Source organism: Ictidomys tridecemlineatus, chromosome 10 (assembly GCF_052094955.1).
Source record: "Ictidomys tridecemlineatus isolate mIctTri1 chromosome 10, mIctTri1.hap1, whole genome shotgun sequence".
Lineage (NCBI taxonomy): Eukaryota > Metazoa > Chordata > Mammalia > Rodentia > Sciuridae > Ictidomys > Ictidomys tridecemlineatus.
The window spans coordinates 136,046,809-136,060,192 of record NC_135486.1 but is presented as its reverse complement, the minus strand read 5'-3'; the positions used below and the strand labels follow the sequence as shown (position 1 = coordinate 136,060,192).

The 13,384-nt window shown below is 49.7% G+C and overlaps 1 protein-coding gene across 5 annotated transcripts in view; it reads right to left on the bottom strand.

The window, feature by feature from the left end:
• The window catches only part of Rab40c (RAB40C, member RAS oncogene family), a 34,007-nt gene extending 21,256 nt beyond the window's left edge, over nt 1-12,751 (bottom strand). Inside the window, exons 1-2 of one of the 5 annotated variants that reach the window (XM_078024825.1) lie at nt 12,734-12,751; nt 12,101-12,281 (exon numbers count right to left, since the gene is read on the bottom strand). In XM_078024825.1, the coding sequence (XP_077880951.1) occupies nt 12,101-12,242 (142 nt within the window). In that variant the 5' untranslated portion in view covers nt 12,243-12,281; nt 12,734-12,751. Of the gene's footprint in view, nt 1-12,100; nt 12,440-12,656; nt 12,674-12,733 lie in introns of those variants that run through there. The other 4 variants (XM_078024826.1, XM_021725385.3, XM_005323652.5 and 1 more) reach the window with 4 other exon arrangements.
• Between the last annotated feature and the right edge of the window lie 633 nt (nt 12,752-13,384).

The following is a 13,384-nucleotide window of genomic DNA, read 5'->3' as shown; positions in this document are numbered from 1 at the left end:
AGGAAAAAAAAAAAAAAACAGATTAAGGAGAAAAGAGGGTGCATTTCAGTTGAGCACCAGAAAGTAGAATGCTAGTGTCCAGGGGAAAGGGAACATTTCCATCCCCAACAGGTTACTCCTGTTGTGCAGCTTCCCTCTCCTAAGAAGGGCGGAAACCTCCCCTGAGCAGGTGTGGGCCAAGCACCTCACCCTTGTAGGGAGGCAAGTGAGGACAGGTGGATCGCGTGGAGGGCCACACCAAGCCAGTTGTTGGAGGCTGTGTGCAGGTCCCTTCTTACCAGAAAGCAGAGCCCATGTCAGGCTGCCTGAATGCAGTATGCACCAGTGGATTTCAACACAATGTCCAAAGCTGATGCCCCAGGAGAGGTGGCCACTGTTCCTTGGTGTGTTGTTTCTTTGGGAGGAAAAAGCAGCTTTGACCATGTGTCCAGAGATAGAAAGTCTTTCATGAAATGGTGGTGTGGAGGGTAGTGGGCTCACAGGCCAGCCCAGATCAGGCCCTGCAAAGGTTGCCAGTGCCAGCCTTCATGCTGCTCTTACACAGTGAGGCTCAGAAAGGGCCAGCACTTCCAGGTAGGATCTGAGATGTGCACACTGGCTCCCCACACTGGCTCCCCACACTGGTTTGGGGACCCTCCATGCAATCCATCTGTCCTCATTTGCCTTACCCTGAGGGTAAGATGCTTTGCCCACACCTGCACAGGGAGGTTTCTGACCTCCTCAGAAGAGCCACATGCATAGAAAAAAAAAAAAAAAAAAAAGAGGAGCCTGCAGGAGCTCCAAGAGCTGAAACCTGGTGTAGCTTGCTGAGGACAGAGAGGCAGGAGCCAGCCTACAGGTGGGCCCAGGGCTGGCTTCTGGGACTCATCCCCTGGAGGGTGAGTAGAACCTGAGGCTTGCTTCTGATCAACAGAATATGGATGCATGTTCCTTCCAAGACTGTTTCATGAGACTGGATTCTGACTGACTGGTTTTGTGAAGTAAGGCACCCCATGAAGATGCCAGAAACTGAGGGTGGCTGACAGCTCACTAGGAGCTAAGCTTAGAAGGCAACCTTCTCTAGTCGATCCTCAGACGAGCTCCAGCCCTGGCTAACACCTCAATTAGCACCTATGAGAGGCCCTGAGACTCTGTGAGGACCCAAGCAAGCCTGACCCATAGAAACTGTAAGCTAACCAACAGGCTGCAGCAAAATGCAACCAGACCACATAATACCTAGCAGAAAGTACACACACTCTCTTCTGACCCACACTACAAAAATCTATATATAACAACAACAACAACAACAAAAAGAACCTTACAAGGAAGTCCTGAAAGAGGTGATCAGAGTGTGCCTTTCTGGTGACTGGTCCCAACATTGTCAGTCACACTGGTGCTGTAGAGGCCCAGTGGGAGAGGTGCAGGCCCATTCCAAGCAGAGATAATTGGGTGTCGCTTCTGCCACTAAGGATTTCCAGCTGACCATAGTGTTTTTGGTGCAGGAACTGAGAGACCCTTTTGTGTTTGCTATGGTTTAGATATGAGGTGTCCCCCTCCAAAGCTCATGTGTGATATGACAGTGCAAGAATTTTCAGAGAGGCGGTGATTAGATTATGAGTTGTAGCATAATCACTGCATTAAACCACTGAAGGATTATCTGGGTGGTAACTATAGGCAGGTGGAGTGTGGCATGAGGAGGTGGGTCACTGGGGGCATGACTTTTGGGTTTATATTCTGTCCCTGGTGAGTGGAGCTCTCTCTGCTTCCTGACTGCCATGTTCTGAGCCGCTTTTCTCCATGACAGTCTTCTGCCAAGAGGTTCTGCCTCACCTTGGGCCCAGATCTATGGAGTTGGCTGTCTACAGACTGAGACCTCTGAAACTGTAAGCCAAATAAGCTTTTCTTCCTCTAATTGTTCTTGTTGGGTCTTCTGATCACAGTGACGAAAAAGATGATCAAAACAGTGTTCTACCTCGATGATGCAATGTTTGACCCAGACTGAGCAGTAATTTCAGAAATGGAATGGATGAACTGGGCCCTGACAACAGTGAATACAGTGGGCTCTAGAAGTCTAGGGGGAATTGATGCCATGGACTGCCCCATGTGAAAACCAGGCAAAGAGCATGCTCTGGAGCCTGGCACTATGGCTGAGAAAATTATACAACTTTAGGAATTCTTAAAGCCCATGCACCAGGTCACTGTGCTCCTGAATCCTACTGCTTCAGACAGCATCATGTTGTCAGGAGCACAGTGGGGACATCCTACTTGTGCCACTACATGCACAGAGAAGCAAGTATTCGCCCCCCCCCACCCACAGTACTGAGGATTGAAACTAGGGCCTTGTGCATGCTAGGCAAGTAGTCTTTTTTGATACCAGATTGAACTCAGCCACATCCCCAGCCCTTTTTAATATTTTATTTAGAGACAGGGTCTTATTGAGTTGCGTAGGCTGGCTATGAACTTGTAAGCCTCCTGCCTCAGCCTCTCAAATTGCTACGTTAAGTGCTCTTTCACTGAACTATATCCCCAGCCCTTTTTTAAATTTTTCAATTTGAGACATAGTCTTGCTAAGTTACTAAAGCTGGTCTCAAATTTGTAATCTTCCTGCCTCAGCCTCCCAAATTGCTGGGATTATAGGCATATGCCACCATGCCTGACAAGAAGCAAGTATTCTTTTTTTGGGGGGGCCTTATCAGGGATTGGTACCCCCAAACTCAGGGGCACTTGACCACTGAGCAACCCATATTTTGTATTTTATTTAGAGACAGGGTCTCACTGAGTTGCTTAGTGCCTCACTTTTGCTGAGACTGTCTTTGAATTCGTGATCCTCCTACCTCAGCCTCCCAAGGCACTAGGATTACAGGCATGTGTCATTGAGCCCAGCTAAGAAGCAAGTATTCTTTTTTTTTTTTTAATATTTTTTAGGTGTAGATGGACACAACACAATGCCTTTTTTATTATTTTTATGTAATGCTGAGGATCAAATCTGGGTCCCGCCCATCTAGGGGAGCACTCTATCGCTGAGCCACAATCCCAGCTCAGAAGCAAGTATTCTTAAATCTTTGCATTCCTTTTTCATGGGTATTGATGAACAGTGGTTTATTGCTGTAAATTTACGTTTGTAAAATGATTTTAATAAAGAAATAGATTACAGTAGGGTGCAATGACTCATGCCTATAACTTCAGCTACTCAGGAGGCTGAGGCAGGAGGATTGCAAATTCAGGCCAGTCTGGGCAACTTGATAAGACCCTGTCTCAAAAAGGGGGGCTGGGGATATAGATATAGATCAGTGGTAAAGTAACCCTGGAGTCAATCTACAGTATCAAAAAAAAAAAAAAAGAAAAGAAAAAAAGAAAAAGAAAAGAAAAGAAAGAAATTGATTAACACAGGTTAGTTCACAGGGCAAAGTGAAGATATGGCCCTTGAGATGGAATATTCTCCTGGATTCTCGGGGTGGACCTGATTTATTTATGTGACTCCTTAAAAGCCTCATCTAAGTTAGTTAGATGAGACAGAGGGAGAAGGAAAAATCAGAAGCATCAGAGGGATGTGACCCACTGCTGCCAGCCCTGATGATGGAGGAAGTAGTCACTGGTGACCTCTAAAAGCTCAGGCCTAGTCTATAGCCAGTAAAGACACAAGGATCCCAGTTCTGTAACTGCAGAGAACTCAATTCTGCTAACAACCCAAAGAGCAAACAATCAGACTCTCCTACAGATCCTGCAGAAAGCAATGCACCTGCCAACACCTTGTACCTGGATTTTAGCTCAGGGAAGCTGGGGTCAGGTTTACAACCTCCAGCACCATAAGGTAACACTGAAGAGAAAAGAAGCAGAATGGTGTAAACATTACAAAAGGCTATTTACTGCAACATTGTTTTATTATATAGAGTTGGATACAAACTAAAAATAAGTCCACTGGGAAACAGTTAAGTAGCAAAAGGTGGCTCTAGAGGTTGGAATTGTTCTATGGGTGTTACAAAGAAACAGGTATCCCAGCACCAGCCTGGCTGAAATGAAAGGAAAGGGCAAGGGATCCTGCTGGAGGAAAAACTGTTCAACTGCTTGGAAAACTGGTGGTGTCTTCTGAGGCTGAGCATATACATGCCCTACAACCAGTACATCCACTCCTGGGCAAATCCCTCACTGAAATGCAGAGACATTTTGCCAAAAGCGTGAGAATTTCTACAAATGCACTCTTCAGAACAACCCCAAAACAGAAGCCACCTAAAAGCCCATTTTTAGAACAGACCTAGGCACCACGGTCTACACACATGGGCCACAAAGCACAGAAAAGGGAGGACACTAACCATGACAAGGTGCAACCCTCTCCCAGGAAATGTTGGATGAGGCCATAGAGGTTCATATGTGTGACTCCATTATACACAAGATCTAGAAAATGAAGCAAATCTACAATGACACAAAGACCAGCAGATGCCCAGTTCCAGAGTGGGCAGGGGTGGTCTACATGAGGACTATGTGTAGAGTTCTTTGTACACTTCCAGATGTTCAAAAATGTCAATACTCATCGAATTCCGAACTTTAAATACAAATAGGTGTTTTGTACTTAAATTATACCTCAATGAAGTTAACTGATAAGAGAGTTTGATGGCATCAAATGTTGGCCATGAAGTTAGTGACTGGAACTCTCACGCATTGCTGATGAGTACAGAGTGAGAGAGAGTTACATTTTTTCTTTTCTTCCTCTTCTTTTTTTTTTTTTTAATACTGAGGATTCCCAGTGCTTTTCATTTTTATATTTGTTTGTTTGTTTGAGGAAAGATCTTGCCAAGTCGCTGAAGGTCTTGTTAAGTTGCTGAAGATGCCCTCAAATGTGCAGTCCTCCTGCACTGGTTTCCTGAGTCACTGGGGTTACAGAGGTACACCACCTCGTCTGGTTTGCTGGGCTTTTTTTTTTTTTTTTTTTTTTTTTTTGTAGTTGTAGATGGACAGCATATCTTTATTTTGTTTGTTTTATTTTTATGTGGTGCTAAGGATCAAGCCCAGTGCTTCACACATGCTAGACAAGTGCTCTGTCCCTGAGCTAAAGCCCCAGCCCTGCTGGGTCATTTTTAAGAAATTGCCACACTGTTTTTAATAAAAGATAAAAAGGGCTGGGGAATTCAAACCCTTCTGTTCCCACAGACAATAACCTTGGCTTTATTCACTTGCTGATTATGAGTTATGTGTTTAACTGTCTGTGCCAAATTCTTGCAAAAATTCAACATAATAATTTCTTGTGAGGCTGGGGAAAAAGCTTAGTTGGTACAGTGCTTGCCTTGCATGCACAAAGCCCGGGGTTCAATCCCCAGCACCACTAAAAATAAGCAAATAAACAATTTCTTAAACTGGGTACGGTGACGCACACCAATAATCCCAGCAGCTCGGGAGGCCGAAGCAGGAGGATCGTGAGTTTGAAGCCAGCCTCAGCAACTTAGTGAGGCCCTAATCAACTTAGCAAGAACCCTGTCTCTATATAAAATTAAAAAGGGCTGGGGATGTGGCTTAGTTCAATCAATGTGGCTGGGTTCAATCTCTGGTACCAATAATAATCCATGTTTAATAAAAGTCATTTAAGAAGTTGATGGGACTGGAATATACATCAGTGATACAGTGCTGGCCCAACAAGCACAAGGCCATCAGTTCATTCCCCAGCATTGTGGTGGGAGGGGAAAGATTGTTAATGTAATAATACCTCTCTCCACCAAGAGAAGCAGAGTCATGCTCAGGGACGCAGATGACAGTAAAGGCCCAAGGCTGCCTGAAGGTGCCCCACATTCAGGGGGGCTGTAAAGGAACAAAACCTTGTGTCAGTATGACACTTAACATCCAAAGATGTTTCTGACTTATAGCAGCATAGGGGGGAGACAAGCCAGCAACAGGAAGCCACTATTTCACAGCTGAGGAGGTGAAGGAATACCACTGAGCACCCACCAACCCCACCCGGACAGGACCAGGTAGGCAGGAAACATTCTAGAGCCCAAGGACTAAAGACAGGTCTGTCTGTAGGGCTGCAGCCTGCCCTCTCTTCTCTTCTGCTCATTGGTCTTGCAGGCCCTGCCACAGTGGTGTGACAGACCTCAGCCTGAAGGATGCTGCAAAGGCATGGGCACCATACCTGGACTAGGCTTGATGAACAGCCACCTCTCAGAGCAAGGCTCATGACATGGAGTAGAGCATGCAGCCTCAGCAGTGATCAAGGCTCCTTTGGCCACACTCCCCTCTCCTGCAACAGCAATTTTCTGGACCCCAGCAGAGAACCTTGGCAGCCTGTTATGGTTTGGGTATAGTCTGGATAGCTCCTATGTTAATACAGGAGTGTTCAATGATGAGACTGTGAGGGCTGTAACATAATCAGTTCATTCTTGTTTAAATGAACTACCTGAATGTTAACTATAGACAGGCATGGCAAGACTGAAGGAAGTGGGTCACTGGGGGCACTTCCTGGAAGGATTCATCTTCCCCGGGGCCCCCTCCCCTTTCTCTCTCTGCTTCCTGGCTGCCATGAATGAACTCAAACTTAGGATCCTCCTTCTGCCTCAGCCTCTAGAGGTGCTGGGATCAGAGGCCTGGCCCACCACATCCTGCTGCTCTTGCATTCTTTTCCTCTTGCATTCTTCTTGCAGTTTTTTCCCAGTTAGGATTTGGATGCCGACGACATTTCCTTTAGTTCTTAGATGATACAGGACAACATCCTGGCCAATATAGCCCATGGGCCCCCCATACCCATGTGGCCTAGTGTCTATCCTGGATGCTGCCCATGAGAAGGGTCTGGGTGCAGCTCTATCTCCTTCCTGTTCCACATGCAGTTACCACAGGATTCAGACCCAGGTAAGCAGCAGTTTTTCTGGGATCAGCAATTTCACACCTTTCCAGCTACAATCTTTAAACAGAATAGGAGGCAAAAGGACCCTCTAAGAACCGTATCTCTCCTTTTGTGTCCTTCCCACCAACTTCTCGGCTCCCTGATATGGTTTCCTTCCTGAAACGGTGTTAAATTTAGTTCATTATCCAAAACACAATCCACACTGAAAAAAAAGATGCCAGTATGTATATACAATACAAAAATTCCAACTGCACGACAGCTAGCTCTACTTGCCACTATATACTATATACCTGCCACTTAAGCATTTGCTCTGTCATCTGAAAGAATTCATGACAATGCTAAAGACCCAGGAAAACACAATTCGGCATTCTAATTGAAAAAGAAAAGCAGAAGGAAAAAGGAAACTTGGTTTTCATTTAAGAACTCTCACTGGCCCCCAGCTACACTGCCTGGGGCCAGAACTTGTCCTCTCCCCCAAACCCTTCAAGCAAGCTGTCCTTGCCCACCTTCCCCTAATCATGGCTGACAAGAAGTGGCTTTCCTATTTGAGGAGCTTAGGGAGGACCTGTGCACCTTGGTGAACTTCAGCAGCTTCCATGTTTGAGGACTATCTTATTTACAAAGCAGCACAGTTAGCATAAAACATGGAACAGTTAGCACAGACATGGAAATCTGTTCTCTTGAGGGCAGGTGGGACCAGGTAATGGTAAAGAGATAAAAGGAGGGCCGGGTATGGTGGCACAAACCTGTAATCCCAGTAGCTCAGGAGGCTGAGACAGGAGGATCAGGAGTTCAAAGCCAGCCTCAGCAACAGCGAGGCGCTAAGCAACACAGTGAGACCCTGCATCTAAATAAAATAGGGCTGGGGATGTGGCTCAGTGGTTGAGTGACCCTGAGTTCAATTCCCGGTACCAAAGAGAGAGAGAGAGAGAGAGAGAGAGAGAGAGAGAGAGAGAGAGAGAGAGAGAGAGAGAGAGAGAGAGAGAAGGAGAAACCCTAGGACTCATTTCAAATACCCCCTCCTCTAGGAAGCTACACATGAACCTCTGTTGGTTCATATGCCTCTGTAGATTCCCATCATATCTAAGCATGCTGCACCTCCCCCAGCCTATTGCATCCCATCTTAAAGGGTCCCTTCCTTGCTGCTCTCAGGCCTGGTGGACTCTGGGGAGGACAGCATATGTCACAGAGCTGGAAGGAAGGTCAGCACCTGAAGGGCCAAACCTGCCTTGAGAAGAGTTGTAATGGTCCATCAAAAAGTGCCAATAATTATGCCAGGCTCGGTGCTGCACTCCTATAATTCTAGCGGTTTGGGAGGCAAAAGCAGAAGGACGGGCAAGTTCAAAGCCAGCCTCAGCAACTTAACGAGGCCCTAAGCAACTCAGAGAGACCCTATCTCAAAATATAAAAAAGGGGTTGGGGATGTGGCTCAGTACCCTTGGGTTCAATCCCTGGTACCCGCCCCCCCCCCAAAAAAAGCGGTGCCAATTAGCCAGGTGTGTGTGGTATCACACACCTGCTAACTGCAGCAATTTGGAAAGCTAAGGAGGATCACAAGTTTGAGACCAGGCTCAGCAACTTACTGAGACCCTGTTTCAAAATAAAAAATGGAAAAAAAAGAAAAAAAAAAAGCTGGGATGTAGCTCAGTGCTAAAGTGCCACTATGTTCAATCCCTAGCACCCCCCCCACACACACACACACAAATAAGTGTCAACTCCTGGGCTAGGGGCAGAGCTAGTGGGAAAGCACTGGCCTCACATGGGCAAGGCCCTGAGTTCTATCCCCAGCATGGCAAAAAAAAAAAAAAAAATTTTTTTCAACGCCAAACAATGATGTGGGTTTCCAGATGCTGACAGGGGTCAGGCAGGAGCTGAGGAAAGTCCTCTGAGATCAACTTCTCAAGGTCTCAAGCAGTGTACAGAAGCAGCAGGCATGCAGCAACCAGGAAGCCCTAGAGTAGAAATGAAAATGGGGGCAAGGGGAGAAGAGCCATAATCCTCTGCTACTTCACTGTAAGGTTTGCCTGCTTCCCTCCAAATGAGAAGGCTGGACCCACAAACACAAAGACCATACTGCTCTTTTTTTTTTTTTTAACTTTATTTTGTTTGTTTCTTTTCTTTTTTCTTTTTTTTTAATGTGGTGCTGAGGATCAAAGTCAGTGCCTCACACATGCTAGGCAAGAACTCTGTCACTGAGCCACAACTCCGGCCCTGACCACACTGCTCTTGACAGCAGCAGTCTCTCTGCCTCTGAGCCTCAGTTCCTCATCTGTAAAATGGGGAAAACAGTGCCTCTCTTACAGGGTGGTGGTAAAGATTAAATGAGGAAGAGAGAGAAACGCTCAGCAGTGTTCTGGGGACACATTACATATTGGAGGCATTAGCTGTTACCATGGTGATTGTTCCTGTTCCTCCTGGGGCCAAAGCCCTACTAGAAAACTTGGTTTATAACAGAGGTCCCTGACAAATCAATCCAGGAATCCCAGACCCGAGCCCCCGGTCAAGTACAGAAGAAAGAACAAACCATGAGGGGTTGCTATGGTGACCATGTGACTAGCACCAAGCAACAGTCCAGGGAAGCTGCACACAGGCTTAAAAACACACTGAGTTAGCATTCCCAAATGAAAACCTGGTGCTAGCATAGAAGCAAGGCAACAGATGAGAACACAGGATACTTGACCTGAAGACATTTTCTGACTTAGGGAAACAGAGCTCAGAGAAGCACTTCAGGCTTCCCCTTGAATCTGCAGTTAAGAGAGAAAAAAACTCCAAATAAGAGAAGAAAGACATGGACTGGGAGCAAAGCAATATCTGGACTGGCCTCTGGGGCATTGATATGGCACTCTGGCACTGGCTCCAGCAGGGAGATCACAACTTGCACAGGACACAGGCACACAGTGTCCTCACTTTGGGGGCACAGCATCATCTGGTCCTGCATACACCTCTACAACCAGGAGGTCCCAACATTCGTAGCAAACCTCCATGTCAGCCTTGCAGTGTCCACAATCCCCTGACTCCCTCCCAAATCCCTGGGCTCAATGGACAGGGCATCACTCAGAAGCTTTCACCAATACTGACTCCCAAAGGAAGAGGGGGAGAAATCAAGTTATACCCATGGACTCATCTCATTAACCCACACAAATCTCCCAGGCTGCGGCATACAAATTACCTCAGACTTTCCCAGAGACCCCTAACACCCAGGGAAGTTTTGTAGGAACCCAGGTAGGAAGATGTAACTAGTTTAACTGAAGATGAACAAGGACAGGCTTGTGTGGTAGCAAGTAGAAGCTGAATAGGGCCAGTGAGTAGAAGCTGCTCACAGCATACCCTCCCAAGAAGCAGTGAGGCTTTTGCTCAAGAGCATAATTCCCCTGTGGCTACCGGGGGAGAATATCTACTCAGTATCCTGTTCTGTCCCAAAGAGAATAGGACCATTCCCCTAAAGCCACTGCTGCATACTAGGAGAAACCAAAGCTTCACAGAGATCCAAAACCAAGGCCCTAAAAGTGTGGGCACCTAGACAAAGCATCACACTGCTACTGCTCCAAGTGGCCATTCTGATGACACAAGTGTTTGTGAAGCTGGAGCCCAAACTTTCTTGCATACCTGTCTTAGGAACAAGCTAGACCTGCCTTCAAGACAAGTAAGTGATCCAGCTGTGATCAAGGAGGAGGTCTGAGTCACCCTAAAGCAGCATGCCCCTTACCAGGTGGGGACCCACCGGCCACCTGATCAGAGGAACCAGACAAGTGTAGGCCAAGAACAAGAAACTGGAAACACACTAGGCACTTCTCACAAATGAGAAAAGTTAATATTCACCTATTCACAAAGCAACTAGAAATCCAAAGCTTCCAACTACCACAAATCTTTCAAAGACAGCAGCAAACTTAAACAGTGCTGAATCCTGAGAACCAGCAGCTTTGGAGATTCCAAACCCCCAACAGTCTCCCTAAGGAAACCAAAGTGTTCTCAGTCCCACCAAGTTCACCCTGGGTCAGTAAGGTGATGCTCTGACCACAAGTACTCCTGGTTCTGTGCATATCTTAATCTAAAGAGCCCTGGATACTGCTATCACCAAACTTGACACTGCAGGACGCCTGCAGGGGCACAAGTGTGCCCAGGTCCTGCCATTAGTCTAAGTGCAGGCTTTCCACACCACTTCCGGCAGATGGACCTCTGTGACACAAGCTCACCATGTCTTGCAGATCCCCACATTTTATGTAATACAAGTTCCACTTCGGTCAACATACTATAGGAAAGCACAACAGCCTGACAAAGGGGATGGAAGAGAAAGAAGGGCCCTATCTCTCAGCTAGTCACTGTGTGCATGAGGTGGAGTTGGTGGAGTAGCCAGTGGGACTGAGCCAATCCTCTGAAGCACAAGTTAATATCCCAGGAAAACACTAATCCACTATAAAAGCCCAACCCAGCCTGCACTCCTGCATTAGCCTCCTGGGAGTCTGGTGCCAGGAGGCGACAGTACTACTAGAAAAACAATCTGGCCACCTGCCCCAGCAGGAAAATAACCCTGGAATGTCAAATACTAGTCAAGGGGCCTAGCTGGTGTAAAGGCCTTAAGTGTGAGCCCCCACCTAAAAACAAACCCATGGCTCTTCCTCTCTGGTCAGGACCTTCAGGATTTGGCACTGCTGCTCAAGAGGCAGGGCCCTCTGCATCAGCCCAGTTTGACAAATCCTAAAACCAATGGATGGGAGACACCATGCCCACACTCTCAACTGCCCTGGGGCAAACGATTCAGCAAACTGCAAAGGCTCAGGGCGGTCAGACAGGACTGACAAGAGCCCAAGAAACAAAGCAGGAAGGCAGAGAACAACAAGGACAGGAGAAGTACAATTAGGTGAGACAGCACTTCCAGAGCTTGTAAGGGCCTGTGAAAGGATGGAGTTTGACTGGCCACCAGCTCCGCTGAAATTCGGGAGCCTCGGGATCTTAAGACACACCCCTGAAGGCCCCCGCGCCGACCGTCCACCACGCTTTCCCGGTACACTCCTAAACCCAGAGGCAGGCTCGGGCAAGCGGTGGTGGTGCAATCCACCTTGTGTACGCGAGCCATGCACCCGGAAGTTAAAGGAGATGTTTAATAACATCGCTGCCGAGGTGTTTCCTCCGCGCGAGCGGCAGGCCGCCGAAGCTAACCCCTCGCGGGCTGCGCGGCGGGACCGCCTCCCGCGCGGAGGCTACCGCGCCCGACCAGGCCTCGCCGGTCCCGGGAGGCCTGGTCCGGGCCTCGGCCGGCTCGCAGCGCGCCCTCCTCCCACCCGGCCGCCGCCCTACCGTTGCTGTAGGCGTACGGGGACTCGGCCGCGCCGTCCTGCAGGCTCTCCAGGATCTCGCCCTTGCCCACGTCGCTGTCGCCCACCAGCAGGAACTTGAGCAGATAGTCGTAGCTCTTCACCGGGCTGCCCTGAGTGCCCATCCTCCCGCCCGCCGCGGCCCACGGGCGCCGCCACCGGACCTGCGGGCGGAGGCGGGTGAGCGGCTCCGGGCCCGCCGCGAAGGCCCCGACCGCTCGGCCGTTCCGCCTCACCTCAGCCTTGCTGCCGCCGCCGCCCGCCTCCCGCCGCTTCCCGCACAGCGCCGCGCAACTCTGCCGCCCCGCCCCCGGTCGCGCCGCCGCCATTGGCCACCCGCCGCCCACCCTCCTTGGACCATTGGTCCAGCCTTCCGTCCGTCACGGAAGCCCCGCCCCCACGCTGCCCACACAGAGCCGCGGAGCCTCCGGTCGCCGGCCCCCTCGCCGCCCCTCCCTGACCCCTCGCCGTAGCCATTGGCCGCCCACCGCCCCCTTTCCCGAGGCTGTTGGAGGGGCTGCCAGTCCCTCACGACCAACCGCCCCCGCCGTTTCCCACACGTCGTTGCGGGGACAGCGGACGCCCCACCTCGCCACCGTCGCTATTGGATACTCGCCTCCCGCTTTTCCTGAACCATTGGTTCCCCTTCACGTCCATCAGCACCCCTCGCCTCTGCGGCTTCCCGCAGAGTCCCAGGCAACCCCTGCAGCCCCACCCACTAGCCGACAACACCTCTCACACTCGCCCGTCCCCCTTGACCACCCCTGACAAACCATTGGGCCGCCGGAACGTCGATCGCACCTGAAAGCCCCGCCCCTTCCCTAACTTTTGCCAATTAGGTGCCTGGAACTCCAAGCATTTCCACGCGCTGCCTCCCCTCTGTGGACTGGTGGCTGGACGGTGACGGTTCCCGGTTGAGGCCACGTGAGTGCATCGAGACTATTGAGTCCCCTAGTAAGTTGCTTCGGCTGCTCTCCTAGAGATTCGCAGAGGGCGGCGTGGGGACCCAGTCGGCTGTCTCAAGCGCGTCAGCCTTGTGCGGGGGGCGGAGGCGACCTATAGACGCTCCGAGGCTCGGGGGCGGTACTTCCGCCGAAACACGGGATTTTTGCCCGTGGGCGCAGGCGAGCGTCTTGACAGCCACGCTCCTCTTAAAAGCGGACCTGTGGTATGGGGTTAGCCCCCTCAGCCGAGGGAACGAAGTCATCTCGGTAGCAAGCCGCGGCGGGGCAGCGCTGGCCTCGCGGGGACCCGCCGAGCCGGGCAG